Raw genomic sequence first — 18,032 nt, forward strand, 5'->3', positions numbered from 1 at the left:
GTTTCTTAATGAACATTGAATAGTCATTCTTTGATTGTGTAAATCGATGGGAAACTAAAGCATCAGTGAGTTTAGCGAACCATTGTCGACTCGCTTGCTTGAGACCGTAGATAGATTTCTTTAGCTTACAAACATGATTATCAGGATTAGGGACCCCCTCGGGCATTTTCATGTAAACTTCCTCGTGTAAATCCCCGTGGAGGAAAGCGTTATTTACATCCAATTGATGTAAATCCCACTGTCTGGCAGCGGCGAGGGCTATAAGACACCGTATGGTGGTCATTTTGACCACAGGGGAAAATTTCTCGTCGTAGTCCACACCTTCTACTTGAGAATATCCTCGTGCCACGAGGCGGGCTTTGTATCTATTCACTGTACCATCACTCTTGTGCTTGACTTTGTAAACCCACCTACTTCCTATAGCTTTCTTGCCTTTAGGAAGGGGGACAATGTCCCATGTGTCATTGCGATTCATTGCAAGGAGCTCATCCTTCATTGCTTGTACCCACTCTGGACACTTTACTGCCTCTCGATGGTACCTGGGTTCAAAGTGACAAGCAAGACTAGAAACCAATGCGCGAAAATTAATAGGCAACTTTGGATATTGAACAACGTTACACCAGTGGGTAGTAGTGGGTTGATTTGGTAAGTCATAGTCTTTGAGATATGATGGTGGTTTATGTTCGCGGGTTGAGCGTCTGAGAGGTATGGATTGGGAGGTGTGTATGGGTTGAGAGGGATGTGGAGAGGTGGTATTTGTGGAAGGTATGGAAAGAGATGGAATGTTGGTAGCATCTGGCAGATTTATATTTGGTGATGAAGTAGTTGTAGGTGCTGGAGAAAGAGAAGAGGTGTGAGGTGTTGGGCTTGGATTGTTGTTGTCATTGTCATGGGAAATGGGTTGGACATGTGTAATGTTGTTTGGCACATTTTCGGACACATCAGAGACTATAGTGGGGATGTATATGGGATCCAACACATCATATGTTGGAGAATCATGATTTGTTTTTTCAGGTGGAGCAGTGGAATGATTTTGAAAAGGGAAAATATTTTCATGGAAAGTTATGTCTCTACTTGTGAAAATTTCCCCACTATCCAAGTCCATGACCTTGTAACCCTTTTGACCATATGGGTAACCCATAAAAACACATGGTTTTGCCCTTGGTGAAAACTTGTTTCTATCCTTTTTCAAAGTGGAAACAAAATATAAGCATCCAAAAGATCTAAGGTGGTTGTAGTTGGGTTTATTTTTGTGGAAAACTTCAAAGGGTGTCTTATTTTTCAAACTAGTGAGAGGGAATCTATTAATCAAGTATGTGGCCGTCAATATGCATTCACCCCAATATTGTATGGGTAAGTTGGCTTGGAAAAACAAAGCTCTCGCGGTTTCAAGGAGGTGTCTATGTTTTCGTTCAACGATTCCGTTTTGTTGTGGTGTGTCTCTAATGCTAGTTTGGTGAACTATGCCTTTTTTAGTGTAAAAATCTTTAGCAACCCCTTCACAAAGTTCTAGAGCATTGTCCGTTCTTAGAGTCTTCACTCTCGCATTAAATTGATTTTCAGCATATGACACCAAAGATTTAATGATGGGAATGGCATTGGTTTTGGATTGCATCATGTGAGTCCATGTACATCTAGAAAAATCATCCACCATGGTTAAAAAATATCTATACCCTGTATGAGTTTGATTTTTGTAGGGTTCCCATGTATCAATATGTATCAACTCAAAAGGGCTAGTGGTTTTGATGGTGCTGGTGGGAAAAGGTTTTCGTGTCTGTTTTGCTTTTGGACAAATGTGGCAAATATGATCATGATTTTTGAGAGAACAAATATCAACACATGGGATAAGATTAAACCTGTGAAAAGGCAAGTGGCCCAACCTCAAGTGCCATAATAAAGCATCACCCTTTTCATTTAAAGTATGTGAAACATTACAAGAAGTATTCTTAGGTACAAAAACAGAATGGTTCACATCTTTACAAGCTAGAGAAGGAACACTATTATCAAAACGTGAAGAAGAACTATAAAAAGAAGAAAGGGTCTTGGTGTTATGTTCTTCATCACATATCATCAAAGCTGGATCCACATGATATAGGCCATTTTTGTGTTTACCAAGAAGCAAAGGCTTGTTCATGGAAGGGCCCTGAATAACACACAAAGTAGAAGAAAATGAGACCTCACAGCAAAGATCCGAAGAAATCTTGTTAATGGAGATTAAGTTGAAATGGAATTCTGGGACGTGAAGGACGTTGTGTAATGTTATATCTGGGGTAAGTCTCACTTCTCCTACATGCTTAATTTCTGCCCTATGTCCATTAGCAGTAGAAATATAATTATTTGGGCCAAAAAATTTCTTGTAGTTAATGAAGGAAGACAAATGGGGTGTGATGTGGTCGGTTGCACCGCTATCCAATATCCAGAAAAATTGCGTATTGAAATTTATCGAGCATAAGCTCTTACCTGCCAGCATGGCCGATGGAGTGTTGTCACTAGTAGTGCTTGTGTTGTTCCCCAAATTTTGCTTGTTGATTAGGTCCATAAGATGATTGTATTGATCTTGATTAATCATACCTTGACCTTGAGAACTCCCCATTGTGTTTCTGTGTTCATCTTCATGTGTTCCCTCATTGTGGCAGTAGGCAGCTACTTTCTTCCCCTTTCCATTGTTGATGTTGTTGTTATACTTGTAGTTGGGTGGATAACCATTAAGCTTGTAGCATCTCTCGGTTGAGTGTCCTGGACGCCTACAATGGTCACAATAATAGTTGTTCATCTTCATAGTTTGCCCCTTGTAACCGTTATTTTTCTGACCCGAAGTGTATTGGCTCTGACCCGAAGTGTATTGACCTCCATTGTTGTTAAAATTTTGCTGGAATTTCTTGTTGTAAACTGCCATTGCAGAAGAGTCCAAGTTTATCCCCACGCTACAAGTAATTTCTCTTTGTCTTTCCTCCTCCAATAGAGCGTGATAAGCTTCGTTCACGGAAGGAAGAGGTGATTTCATGAGCAAGTTTCCTCTTGTAGTGTTGTATGGATCATTAAGACCCATGAGGAAGTGCATAAGGTGTTGGTTGTGAAGAAAGTTTAGAAGGGCTGAAGCTGAACCACAAGTGCAGTGAGGTATGTCTATGGCCTCTGTGTATTCATCATGTAAATACTTAAGTTTGGTGAAGTAGTTGGTAATGGACATATTACCTTGAGAAAATTTGATGATTTCTTTATGAATCTTGTAGATTTTGGTACCACTTGTGCGTGCGTACCTTACCTTGAGTTCATGCCATATTTCCGCTGCCGAATCGCAATATAAAATGCTTGAGGCTATATCCTTTGCCATGGAGTGAATGAGCCAAGATATGACCATGTTGTCACATCTTTCCCATTGAGCTAGGAGAGGAGATTTTGGATCTGGTTTGGTGTATTTGCCATCAACTAATCCCAGCTTGTTTTTAGCTTTCAATGAAATAACACAAGCTCTCTTCCATTGGTTGTAATTATTTCCATCCAAAGGTTCAGGAGAGAGAATGTAGCTAGGATGGTCAGCATGGTGAAGGAATAAAATGTGAGATTGGTCTATTTTCTCTTTCATGTTTTCATCTGTGGCAGCCATGGTGAAAAAAAATGGAGGTGAAGACAAAGAAAAGATTCGAACTTTGACGAAGGCAGTGAAAGAAAGGTAAAAAAAACTTCAAAGGGAGAAGATTTTGATGGTTTGCTCTGATACCATGAAAGTTTTGTGATAAAAGGTGATTTATCTTACCAATGGTGAAAAGTAAGACATTGATATGGGTGCAAAGATGTTTGCCTTTTGGATATATTGACAGGAAGATGACATTGCTGTATTTTACAACCTAGGAAAAGAAAGCTGCGCCTAATAACTATATATATATAAAGATGAGAGGACCTATCTAGGTTAATAATAAAATAATGTGGGCTGGAGAAAGGAGCCCAATACAATGTACAACCAAAAAACTATATACATAAAACTCACGGCACATGGGCATAATAAGCGCACAACCTCTTTTACGAACTAACACCACCGTGGCACCACCTCTCATCGCTGCCACCATCGTGCCTCCTGCGCGCCACCCTCCACCGATAAACACCTTGCGCCGACCACCACGTCGTCGCCTACCCAGTCGCACCTTCTCCGTCGCTCGCATTCTCTCTCTCGCCCAGTTCGTTCTTTCCCTCTCTTCTGCTTGGTCTGCTGCGCGCACCGCCAGACCACCGTCCAGAACTACCGGACCACCGCTGTGCCTTCAGTTCTGCCTCGCCTCGCCGTTCGGTCGCCGGAGCTCGACTCACTTCGTTGCAGCATCTCTCTGGTTCGAAGCAGTGGTATGTTAAACATACCTCTTCCTTTAATATCCTTGAAGCATTGGTTTGAAATATATTGTTGGGCTTTAATGCTTTGGTAATAAGTGGACTGACTAATAAATCAGTAAATAAAAATTGATTAAGTAAGATGGCTTAATAGTTACTTGGATTAATCTTGATGATTTCTCTAACTAGTAACTAAAAAATAATAAAAGACGACTCACTACATATTATATAATACTTGTGATTTGATGATTAATAAACGATTAAATAATGATACAATATGTCATAATGTTATATTTCATACTTATTTATAACTAAAATATAACAAAACTTAATATATATATTATATATATATATAATATATATAATAATATATATATATAATATATAATATATATATATATATATATATATATAACCCTTACAATTTGATTATTATGAGACTAGATTATGACTAATAAATGATTAAATAATGATGTAGTATGTGATAACCTTAATTACAATATACTCCCTCTGTTTTTTTTTTTATCATTCTCACTTTCTTTTGCACATCTTCCAATGCACGTTTTAAAACTTAAATATCTTTCATTATATATTAGTAAAAATTATAACGATTGAATATTAATAAAGTACTAATTGAGAGGAATCAAACAAGACCTCACATGACTATGTTTTTTCTTATAAATTGAGAACATTTGAGAAGATTCTCTCTATGCATGAATAGTGTCAAGATTCTAAGTGAGAAAGATAAAAAAAAACAGAGGGAGTATCAACTAAAGAGTAATAGTAAATAAGTATAGTTTGAAGATGTTAAGGTAGCAGATAATTATATATTAATTAAACTACAAGAACGAAAGAGTTCTATTACGAGTTTTTACAAATCATTAAGTATAATCATGAACCATAAGATTAATGACCAATGTTTTAATTTATAAAATGACAAATAATATGTTTAAAGGGACCCTATAACTAATAGAATGAAGTATTGAATTTAAAGGTTAACAAAATTATAACGTTTTGAATTTATAAAATACGAAATGGTTATAGTAAGATGTTGTCTATAGTCACAAATAATGAATTACGACTTAGACGCTAAGTTGTTAAGTGGAAAGGGGGCCTACGACTATTTATCAACCACCAAAGACATTAATATATAAAACTCCTAAATACCTCCTAAAATGAAAACATGATGGAAATGGATCAGTAAACTCAGAATTTTGAATAAAATATGGATAAGTCTTTTATTAATCCGTGAATTGATTATTAGATTGAAAAGGAAGAGGTATTACAAGTCTTCCCCCACGATCAAGGTTGTTAAGCAGGATTCCAGGTAACGTCTACTGCTAACACCCGCACTCTCCTTCCAACTACGTTTTATGGTGCTTTATATAATGTTTATGCTATGTTTTATATGGTGTGCGGGATATGAAATGTTTATTAAATGATTTGATGACGTTATGAAATGACTTAAATATGATTTCTGAAAACTACTCAAAAGAAACGAAACATGATAAATGAAAGTGAAATATGGTGAATGGCAGTACTATGTTCCCTAGGCCGTGCACGTGTCATTCTGTTATCTGGCGGCAACGCCAGCTTCTGAGGGGGGTCGTCAACGTCCTCGGTGGCACCCGCATTATGGCATTATATGCCACCTTCTGATGGGGGACAACGTCCTCGGTGGCTTTGCCTGGCATTATATGCCACCTTCTGATGGGGATGAATATCCTCGGTGGTCATGCCTTCTCTGTACTTGCCAAGTTACCAAAGAAAGTTTTCTGATAATGAAATGTGATAATGGAGATTATATTGATGAAAATGTCTTTTAAATTCCTGATTCGAAGTGTATGTTTACGAAATGATTTTTACTATATTCTCTTCTCCCTGTTTGCAAATAAAATGAATTGAAATGAATTTACATTGTTAGAGTAATATGTTACTGAGCCTCGGCTCATGACGTTTTGTTTTTCTGTTTTAGGTATGCATACGAAGATGGGATGACGTAGCAATGAGGATTAAATTACTTTAGTGCGATTGTGACGGTTATGTAATCCAAGTTTATGATCACTAAACTACGTAACATTAGCTATGCTTAAGCTATCTATATATATTTCTGGAATTACTACCACTATCATAGAGTTTAATTATATGAAAGAATGTTGCCTTGTACTTTCCCGGTCGGAGAGTACGGCAGTAACGCGCCGACTAAGCTAGGAAGGTCTTCCGCTGCTAATCCTTGTAATTAATTAACATAATAGTGATGCTTAAGTCGGGGTGTTACAAGATGAGAATATCATATATTCATAAACCTAGTAAAATTCGGAATTATGGTAGGCTCATATAAGAATTCCATCCAGCAATAATTTTTTTGATCCATATGAGTCATGAAGGCAATATAAAATACAAAAAAGAGGAGAAAGATTCGAACCTATGACCTATCGTTCATAACACCTCAATCTTAACCACTAGGCCAAGACATCCTTAGTTGTTCCATCCACTATATATACATAGAAGTATGTATTATGAATTCTTGAGGCTATACCCTTAACAAATTGCTAAATTACAATATGCTCTTCATTATACTCCATCCGTCTCATAATATAGTGCTTGCATTCCTCTTTGGGTGTCCCAAAATGTTGTGCCTATTTCTTTTTTATCAATTTTTTTGGACTAAATTATCCTTCATTTCTACATAAAACTTTCCAAAATACCCCTTACTTTCTTTTAAAATATGTGCCCCTATTTATTGTTTTATACCATTTCAAGGAATATTTTTTGCTCTTTCATTTTATTTTAAAGGAAGAAGAAAAAAACTAGTTCCAAGATAAAAATACCCAATAAACATTTACTTAAATATATATTTTTTGAAATCCTAAAACTCCTTCCATTTTCCTTAATTCTTGTGAAAAATGAGAAGTGAGCACTATATTATGGGATAGAGGGAGTATAAAATTTTTAGTTCTTTCTTAAAATACTTTTGTGTTGTTATTCCAACTCTTCCCAAAAGAAGCAACGTGGCTGCGCAAACATACCACTACTTGACACATACACCCTACTTCACAACCGACCACCGTAACGTAATTGCATAATAATTGCACCTTATAAACGGCAAACCTTATCAAAATCCAAATTTATATAAACTATAAGATTCATAGCAAGAATTACAATAACCAAAATAATACTAAGATCAATATGTCATCTTGCGTGAATGCTTTTTCTCCTCCATGGGAAGTCCTAGACCTAGTTTCACACCATTTAGACCCAAAAACCTTAGCCATAGCCGCTTGTGTGTCCAAGACTTGGGCCCACTGTTTCTCCTCGGACCACCTATGGGACCCACTTTGCACCACCCACTTCCCCTCTCTCTCCTCCCTTACCACGGTGGCCACCGCCGTCCCCCGCCACCGCCTCTACGCCCTTGGTCACACCGCCGCCCTTCGCCGCCAACGGAAGCCTCGTAAACCTCGTCTTTCTCTAGACCGTTTGCTCTTCCACCTCTCGGTCCACCTCCCTAGTGGGGCGGTGGACATACTAAAGCCATGCAGTGACATGCAGAGGGACATGCATGGGATGTTTAGGTTTGACGTTGAGGTGGAGGAGGAGAGGGAGTGGAGTTTGGAGGAGCTGAAGGCGGCCACGGTAACGTGGACCGTGGTGGAGAAGGATTGGAAGGCGGTGTTTACCGTGGCGGAGGAGAGTGGCGGTAAGCTGGCTTCGGCTATCGATGGGATTTTTTCGAAGGAGTTGCCGTCGCCGGGGTGTTGCTCGACCACCATGTCTAGTGGTCTCGTGGCGGATATTAGGGTTGGGTTGAAGGATGAGCAAGATGAGTTATGTTGTAATATTGGGAGTAGTAGGAGCAAAGGTAGTAGGAAAAATAGGATTGAGAAAGTGAGTGTTGGAGTTTTAAGTGTACTTAATTGGAGACATGTTACTCTTGAGGATGGCCTCTTTTACTTGGAGAAGTTCCTTGAAGTTTGATTAGGAATCTAATTAGGATGTCATATATGTCTCTTAATAATTATGAATACAACTTATAGAAAAATATGCAAGACTAATTAAAAGAGAACTAAGTTTTTAATAGTTTTCATATATATGTAAATTTACCTTTGCTCATCATGCTAAATTACTAATATATAGGTTTTGTATATGTATATAAATATTGCAAATATATAACTTCGGTGGTTTAGGGTATTTTCTTCCATGCATGTGGCCATATATTTTCTTGTGTAATTTGATGAATACAGTGTGAAGTTTCCTTTACTTCCTTCGAATTAAAGGTGTCCATTAGTTGTGATATATATAACTATTTCCTTGTTTATATTTACCATATAAAATGGTAGTGTGTATACACGAATTTATGTGACTGGTTTATATATGGGAAATGTGAGTTTGCTGAGCAAATTTCGAACTATTATGTTCTGTTGTTGTCACAAAAATAAAAAAATTGCTCACCAAATTTCGCTCTTCTTGACCAAGTTCCTCAGCCCCCTCCACCTGAAATTCTTGGGGCTACCGTGGAGGAGATGTGGGAGCCGCAGGGGGTTGGCGTTGGAAACTATTTGCGCCCTACCTCGACCAAACTACGCTGAAACTCTTCCATACTCACGATGTATTCGATGATCCGGATGTGGAGGATCTTCTCTATTGGGGTGCAGGCACTAAAGGCAAGTTTTCGATCAAGTCTGCGCTGCAAATCATCATGAAGGAGGTTAACGGTGTTGAAGATGATATGTGGGATTTGGTCTGGATGGCTGGTCTGCACATGATCGGTTATTGGGGAACTTGAATCGCTTCAAACGTAAACTTACAAATGAGAATACCCTCCACATTCTTTGTGACTGTCCAGCAGCCAAGAGTGTTTGGAGGAAATTAGAGGGATTTGCAAACTTACCCAATTTTTACCAAAGAGGGCTGCAAGAATGGCTGTGCAGCAATCTAGAATTTGAAAGTATTGAGACTTGGCCGACACTCTTTGCCGGAGAAAAACGGAAGGGCTGCCCTTAAAACAGGCCTAAGGGGTGCGTTTTTGGCCAACAATCCTTTCGGTAGCAGCTCTTCACAACGAAGGGCTGTGTTTTAGGCCCAAAACCGCAGGCCTTCCATATTGGAAGGCCTGCGGTTTTGGGCCTAAAACGCAGCTCTTTGTTGTGCAAAGGGCTGCGGTTTTGACCATAACTGCAACTCTTTTGACCCCCCAAAAAAAGGGCAATTATGACTTATGAGCCATATGACAAATTGAAAAATGCATACACTGAGCCGAAGAGAATAGGACATCAACTCTGAAATTGTTGTCAAGCCGAGCTACCATTATTCTCCCGCCCTTATGTTTATTAAAATTGGTAGGCACATCAATTTTGAAACATCCATGAATACAGTTTACCAAAGTTTACAGCTTTTATTTTTGTTTCTAAAAGGCAAACCAACCTTGCTTTCTCTTGCAATAGGAAGTTCATCACTTCCTTCTGCTTACTCGGTCTGTTAAGACCTCTTACGTTCCACACTAAAATTCTGTCCATGACTTTTATTCTCCTCACCCTCTTGCGGAACCACTGCACTTACCTCACATATTTCAAAATTTTTTTGGCAATTTTTTGCTCCTAAATATATCAAGAAATTTACAACAGGAAAAATTAAAAAAACAACAAACAAACAAAACAAACTTATTTATTAACAATCAACAAGAATATCAAATTACAATTTATAGTAAAAAAAAATATTTTTAGGCATTAACTATTAAAAAAAACAACAACAATAATAGTGGAAATTATATATCAACAAGAACGAACGAAAATAAAAAAACGAAATTATAACAACAAGAACAGTCGAAATTTATAGATCTGAAAAAAAAAATATTGTCGAAATTTATAGATCTGAAAAATAAAAAAACGAAATTAAATATCAACCAGAAAAATGAACGAAAATGAAAACAAACGAAAATGAAAAAAAAACAAACATGGCAACTAAATTAGTGCCTACCATATTTCCGCAACAAAAATTGACAAATTTGAGGAGTATTTTTCTAGGAATGCTCAGAAAATTTCATTTCCCAGTCAGTATTATAGCATAATTTCATCCCTAACCATCAAACCTAGTTCTTATGATAATTAAGGATGAAATTATGCCAGAATACTGACTGGTGGTGTGCGCAAATGCCGGCGAGAGACGAAGGAGGTTGAACGTCGCCGGAATTCGACGGTTATAGTCAGCGAAGAGGAGTTTGTGTCGGTGAAGAGGAGTTTGTGGTGAAGATTTGTTAGAGTGAGGAGAGAGAAAGATGAGGGCCGCTCAATGAAAATAATGCATGAGAGAGTTTCATTGATTATAAAGCGCGGGTTGTATTGTTTTAACCTAATCCCATTAGCTGCGAGAATTAATTGTAAAGGGCTGCATTTTTTAAAAAACGGGGCCCTATAAGTAATAAAGGGTTGCGTTTTCTAAAAAAGCGAAGCCCTTTATTACTTAAAGGGCTGCGGATTTTGGGCTAACCGCAACCCTTCACTATTAAGGGCTGCGTTTTTAGAAAAACGCAGCCCTTGCACCGCAGCTCTTTCGTTTTTTTCCTCTAGTGACCGCCTGGTGGTAGTGGCGTTGGTGTAACATGGTTATGTTTGATCGTTGAAATGAAATCCCCCTGGATCTTACAGCCTTAGCTTCTTGAAAGTAAGGTTTGATGAAACTTGGAAAGTTATCCAAGATGAATGGGGGACTGAGGACGATTCGATTGAAAGGCGTAAGGAAGAGTTTATCGCTTGGCATAGCCCTCCTTTGGGGTGGAATGTACTAAATAGTAAATACTGATGGAGTTGCTCGAGGCTCACCCGGTGAAGCTGAAGGGGGAGCAATCATACGGAATAATTGTGGTACTTTCATCTCTGCCATATAGCCTTGAATTTTGGTAGCTGTCATGCTTTTCGTGCTGAAGTTTTAGCGCTCCTATGTGGGCTTGAGCTAGATAGGAATCTCCAAATAAGCCATCTTCTTGTGCAACTTGACAATTAAGCATGTGAGCAAGCCATTAACGCCGGGGGTAGTAGCATTGGTGGGTGTTCCCACCTCATTAAAAAATGTGTTGATTTGCTAAATAAGGAAGATTGGAAGGGTTAAGGTAATCCACATCTATCGAGAAGGCAACCGAGCTGCTAATTGGTTAGCTAATCGGGGGGTGGAGCAACATTATCATGCAATTCAGTTGTTTGAAGAAGCTCATCTCGATCTTCATAGAATCATAGTTGAGGATGCTCGTGGGATTGCACTCCCACGTATGATTCCTCGTTAGATTGTTTGTTTAGTTTGCTTATTTTTCCTTGTTTTTCTATGTTTAGCTTCGCCTCATTTGCATAAAAAAAAAGTACGTAAGTGTTGATAAAAATAAATGTAGTTGGGTAAAAATAAGTTAAATAAAAATAAGTTTTGTAAAGTAACTCTAGTAAAAGTAATATAAGTTAATTAAGTGGATGATAAATAAGATCAATAGATCACAAGAAATAAACAGCCAGCATTCTCATTTTATTGCAATCGAGTATACATATATACAGGAGGAACTTTTCGGGAGCATAGAGTGCGTTATGTAGGATTGTCTAGAATTCTTTATAGATTTAAATACATATAACGAGCTTTAGATAAACGAAAATTAAAGTTTTGTGTTGAATGAACAACTTAAATTATTATATTATGTAATTTGTGTATAACTTTTGCTACGTAATTAGGAATATTATGATTTTTGTACCATTGGATAGTGCTCAAAATATGCTTCGAAGTAAGATCTATATATACAACATAGTTCTACAACTTATGAATGAAGCACACCATGAACGATTGCCATGTGATTATTTTTTTTACAAAAATAAAGTTCTGCATAGATTTAAATACACATAAGGAGTTCTAGATAAGTTAAATTAGAGTTTGATTTTGCATGAACAACCTAAATTATTATATTATGTAAATTGTGTATAGCTTTTGCTACGAATTTGGATTATTATAATTTTTGTTTCATTGGATAGTGTTTGAAATATGTTATGAAATAAGATTCACTTACAATATAATTCTACAACTTATGAATGGAGCGCGTCACGTAGGATTGTCATGTCATCATTTTTTAATTTTTTTTTTACAAAAATAAAATTCTGTATAGATTTAAATACACATAAGGAGTTATAGATAAGCTAAAATTAGAGTTTGATTTTGCATGAACAACCTAAATTATTAGGGAAATTCTATATGGTGACCCTCAACTTTTTAAATTTTATTTGGTAGACAATTTTTATCTTTCCTCTCTTTGGTAACCCTCTATTTTATTTTTTGTATTTTCTTTGACCTTTTTTAAATAAAAATTGATTTTCTAATTACAAAAAACTAATTTTAAAATGAAAAAAAAACTCAAACCCTCCCCCCACCATAACCACCCATCCTACCACCCCATCTCCTCCCCTAGCCACCATCACCCACTTCCTCCTTCACTGCCAGCCACATCGGAAACCACCCACCTGCCCACCGACACCACCCACCCAGCCTACCAAAACCACCCCCACCCGTAGCACCCACCAGCCTACCGAAACCACCACCACCCATGGCACCTAACCCAACCACCTTTGTACCCCAATTCGAACCTATCCACTTAATCGAACCCTCTCGCCGCCCCAAATCGAACCACCCCCACACCAATTCGAACCACCCCGATCCCAATCGAACCACCCCCACCCAGCCGAACCCTCTTTGTAATATCCCGTATTTAAGTAATACTAATTATCGGATTAATTATAAATTAAATATTTCCAAACTAACAAAAACAAGAATTATAGATATTAAAATGTATAATAAGCTATTTTAAGTTTCCTTTATTTAATCTAACTTGTGGACAATAAAACAAGTACTTATACTTAAGTAAAAATAGAAATTACAAAAATGTCCCTATGAGTCTAACACTCTAGCCTATCTTCTTCCTCCCTCCAATTTCCTTCTTTCTCGACAGATCTTCATGTTCACACATGAAATCAAATATTCACCATTACATTTCAACACCCATGTCAGAAATCTTCTTCATTAGTCAATAAAATTTTCTACAATATCTCACAAAATCTGGAAGAAGCCCCAAACTTTGAATTCTCAATCTTCTTCATTAATGAAACTTGACCAAAGTTCATAAGCTTTGAATTATAAACTGAACAGCAAGGCAATGGCAACCTCCAACAAGTTCTATAAATACCAATTGATTCCCAAGTTTTGCCAACACAAAACAAAATCGAAAATCAGAAATTTTGGAGTTAATATTAAGCCAAAACTAATACAAAAAAAATTAACCACTGCTTGCTTCCTCCTCTGTTTTTGGGGACCACCACCGCACCACCACTTCGCCACCCGTCTGCCGCACTACCCAGCCAACCACCGAACACCCACAGACCTCCACCTACCAGCAACCGTTCAACCTCGCACTTCGTTTCTCTCGCAGCACCCTTCTCCCTCTTCGACCACCTGCGCCGCACCGTCACGACGGCACCACCAACCATCACCTGTGCCGCACCACCACAACACCACCATCACCTTGTGACTTCGTATACCATAGCAGCCACGCACCAGCCCGCCTCCCAGCCACCGACCACTTCCGCGACTACCAACGACCCACACGCACTCCCTTCTCTCTCTCTTCGACCCACCTGCACGAACCTCCATCGGAACGACTCACCTTCGTCACTCCGACGAACCACCCCCAAGTTCACCATTGCAGCTTCCTTCTTAGCGACACATTCATCGTCGCCCTTCCTCTGTTCCTTGCCGCAAGGTAATGAACGTTACCTTTTATTTACTTTCTCCTTGTTATTTTCCTTTTTGGGCCTTAAATGTTTTAATTGTTAGTACTTACTAATTATGATACTTGGGCTCAAGTAATAAACAACTTCTAACTTGATTGTTGTTGGAAGTATTTACGTATATTTGCAACTAGTTACTAGCTTACTACAATATTAAAGGTAAGTATGATATAATCTAAGTAATATGACTTAGCATAATTAATGGGCAAGTTGGGTGAAATAAGTTTAACAATTATAATATAAAGTGGTCTTATCCCTTATTTTGTTAAGTTCATATTATTAACCTTAATTTATTAATATTTAAATATGACAAGTTTTTATTTTATAAAAGCTAATGTAATAATAACTATTTAAGTAATAAGACGGTACTTATAGAGTTTAGTAAATAAACGAAAATAAATAGTCCAACTATTAATTTGGTTAACGAGTCAACCTATACTATAATATAATAACAAATGAGGAATATTACAATATTAATCATCTCGTTATCAATTATTGGTTAGATTAAGGAAAAAGGAATATTACAAGCCTCCCCCGACTATCAAAGTTACTAAGCAGGATTTGAGGTAACGTCTACTGCTAACACCCGCATTCCCTTTCTAAGTAAATGTTTTATGTTGATATTTATAATGTTTATGTTAAATGTATGCTTTTATGGATTGCGGGATATGAAATACTTTTTATAAACATGATATTTCATGACGTTACGTAATTTATGATGAATTGCGAAAGATTAAAGAATATGATTTCCATGATGATTGTGAAGTATAATGTATAAATAAAAAGAAATGGAACATGATAAACAAAAGTGAAAGATGGTTTTTGGCAGTACGATGTTATGTTGGTCGTGCACGTACCGTTCTATTCTATGGCGGAAACGCCACCTTCTGGTTAGGGGCAATTGTCCCTGGTGGCACCGCACTATGCATGGCTTTATGCCACCTTCTGGTTAGGGACGATGTCCCTGGTGGCTATTGCCTATGATTATGATAATGATGATGATGATGATGGGAGACGTCCCTGTATGTTATACTCGCCAAGATACCAATAAGATAATTATGATGATGATTATGATATGAAGATAATAATGAATTTATGTTTACATAAAATGTTTATGAAATGTTTTTACTCTATTCTCTCTCCTCCCTGTTTGCAACTAAAATTTGAAATGAATTTACGATGTTAGAGTAGTATGTTACTGGGCTTCGGCTCATGACGTTTTGTTTTTCTGTTTTAGGTAATGACGGGGATGACGGAATGGCGTAGCAGTGAGGAATAATTACTACTTAAATTATGCAGACTCTTACTATTATGTATTCTAAGCTTAAGAACATAAATTTGTGAACCTTAACTATATTTCACCTAGTTATTTATGCATTTCTAAGTTAGTTATGAAGTTTAATATTTATAAAGTTACGTTCTTTAACAAACTTATGTTGCCTTGTATTTTCCAAAAGGAAAGTACGGCAGTAACGCACCGACTAAGTTAAGTCTTCCGCTGCTAATTAAGAGTTAATTAATGAACTAACGATGCTTAGAAGTCGGGGCGTTACACTCTTGCCGCCCCAAATCGAACTACCCCCGCACCAATTCGAACCACCCCCACCCCAGATTTCGAACTCAACTTCAACCACCACGGCACACCATCCTTGCCCCACCCAGCCGAACCCTCTTGCCGCCCCAAATCGAACCACCCCCACACCAATTTCGAACTCCCCTACTCCAGATTTTCGAACTCAACTTCAACCCCAATTCGAACCATGGTGATTGATGAAGGTGGTGATGAGGGTGGGGTCGTCGGGGTTCGAAGGGGTTGCGGGGGTTTCAGTGGTGGCTTTGGGGGTCGGAGATGGGGTGGTCGGAGGTGGGGGGTTGGGGATGGGGGTTTCAGGGGTGGGGGTGGTTGGGCAGGTTGGGGGGGACAGGGGTGCATGGCTGGGTTTTTTTAAAAAAAATTCAAAATCAGTTTTTTGTAATTGTAAAATCAAATTTTTAATTAAAAAAATATTTAAAATGCAGTAAGGTCAAAGAAAACAAAAAAAAATAGAATAGAGGGTTACCAAATAGAGAAAAGATAAAAATTGTCTACCAAATAGAATTTAAAAAAGTTGAGGGTCACCATATAGAATTTCCCAAATTCTTATATTATGTAAATTGCGTATAACTTTTGCTACGTAATTTGAAATATTATAATTTTTGTTTCATTGGATAGTGCTCGAAATATGCTCTGAAATAAGATCCATTTACAATATAGTTCTACAGCTTATGAAATAGAGAGTGCCACATAGGATTTTCATATTATTAATTTTTATTTTTAATATTTTAAAAATAGAGTTCTACATAGATTTAAATACACATGTGAAGTTCTAAATAAGCAAAAATTAGAGTTTGTTTTTGCATGAACAACTTAAATTATTATATTATATAAATTGTGTATAACTTTTGCTACGTAATTTGAAATATTATTAATTTTTGTTCCATTGGATAGTGCTCGAAATATGCTCCGAAATAAAATTCATTTACAATATAGTTCTACAACTTATGAAATAGAGAGTGCCACATAGAATTGTCATGTCATTCATTTTTATTTTAAATATTTCAACAAAGAGAGTCCTACATATATTTAAATACATAAAAGGAGTTTTGGATAACGATAACTCTTTTACAAAAATAGAGTTCTACATAGATTTAAATATATAAGGAGTTCTAGATAAGCTAAAATTGGAGTTTGATTTTGCATGAACAACGTAAGTGTGGCTGACACTCATATTTTTCTCTATTCTTTCTATCCTGCAGCTATTTCTACTTTCTTAAAGTATTATTCGGGTATTTTTCATATTAAAAATGTATTAGCTATTGTTAGTCATACGAATTATTGGGATACTACTTAATAATAGACTCAGATACAATATTCACTGAACATTAAAAATATAAAATTTATATATCACAATAATAAATCTAGAAATTAAAGTATAATGACAAATACTTTTTGTACTACAACAATGAGTTTGGGCATGGTTTGTTAGAAAAAAAAAAGTAGTTTAGCATAGAGGATTAAACTAGAGTATGGATAAGTAAATCCTTAATAAAGTAAACGCAACTTTACGAGGCAATTTGAGTAATTAATGATGGTTTTATTAACATAAAGTAAGTGCGACGTTGTCAACTATAGTTGCTTTTTTTTACCAAAAGTGAAATAATTAGAATATATGTAAGCAAGTTGAGATACACAAATACTGATAAAATTTGCATAAATGAAAACAAACAACACTTAGGACCTATTAATGCTAGCACCAGTTGCAAAGTTAAGGGATTCCTTAATTTGAGTGTGATAACTATCGAGATATACATGAAAATAGCGCAAACCAAATTAACATGTTTTTCTCGAATATGATAAGAGATATCTAATAAAGGTGGAACATTACTGCTTTGTTTGGATCCTACTTAAGAGGCATTACATTCGTTTATCTTCTTTCCCGAACCTTCTTTTGGAACTAGAGATAGACTTGACATCGTCTCGTCCAATCAGTCTTCTTCTCCTTACAAACAAACTCATTTTCTCTTTGCTTGTACCTTTTTTCCAACCAGTCTTCTTCTCCTTACAAACAAACTCATCCGTTCAAACTGTTGATTTCGTCATGTATTGATGCATCTGCACTCGAAATTATGAGAGATGAGGCACCCATACTTACCTCGATATTCACATTTCTTAAAGAGCTTTTGCATTCCGATTTCCTTCCCTCAGACACATTACGCAAAAACTAATAAAACTAACACGACAAAAATGATATGAAAATAGCAATAACTTCTATTATATTTGTTGTTAGCCAAATTCATGGATATATGAATATATCCCGAAAGCTGATATCATTATTAGACCTCGTGATAATATAATTAGATCCTATT

The 18,032-nt window shown here is 36.9% G+C and overlaps 1 protein-coding gene and 1 long non-coding RNA gene across 2 annotated transcripts; both read left to right on the forward strand.

Annotated features, from left to right (window-relative positions):
• Positions 1-7,471: 7,471 nt before the first annotated feature.
• Positions 7,472-8,641, forward strand: LOC104889429 (probable F-box protein At5g04010). The gene has a single exon (XM_010674648.3). It carries the CDS (start codon positions 7,513-7,515, stop codon positions 8,299-8,301), a length of 789 nt encoding a protein of 262 aa, XP_010672950.2. The 5' UTR covers positions 7,472-7,512; the 3' UTR covers positions 8,302-8,641.
• Positions 8,642-14,615: 5,974 nt separating this feature from the next.
• LOC125495931 (uncharacterized) lies at positions 14,616-15,514 on the forward strand. The gene is made up of 2 exons (XR_007272317.2): positions 14,616-14,692; positions 15,364-15,514. It is a non-coding gene; the product is annotated as an uncharacterized LOC125495931 (long non-coding RNA).
• Positions 15,515-18,032: the final 2,518 nt, after the last annotated feature.

The sequence above is a fragment of the Beta vulgaris genome, chromosome 3, assembly GCF_026745355.1.
Source record: "Beta vulgaris subsp. vulgaris cultivar EL10 chromosome 3, EL10.2, whole genome shotgun sequence".
Taxonomy (NCBI): Eukaryota; Viridiplantae; Streptophyta; class Magnoliopsida; order Caryophyllales; family Amaranthaceae; genus Beta; species Beta vulgaris.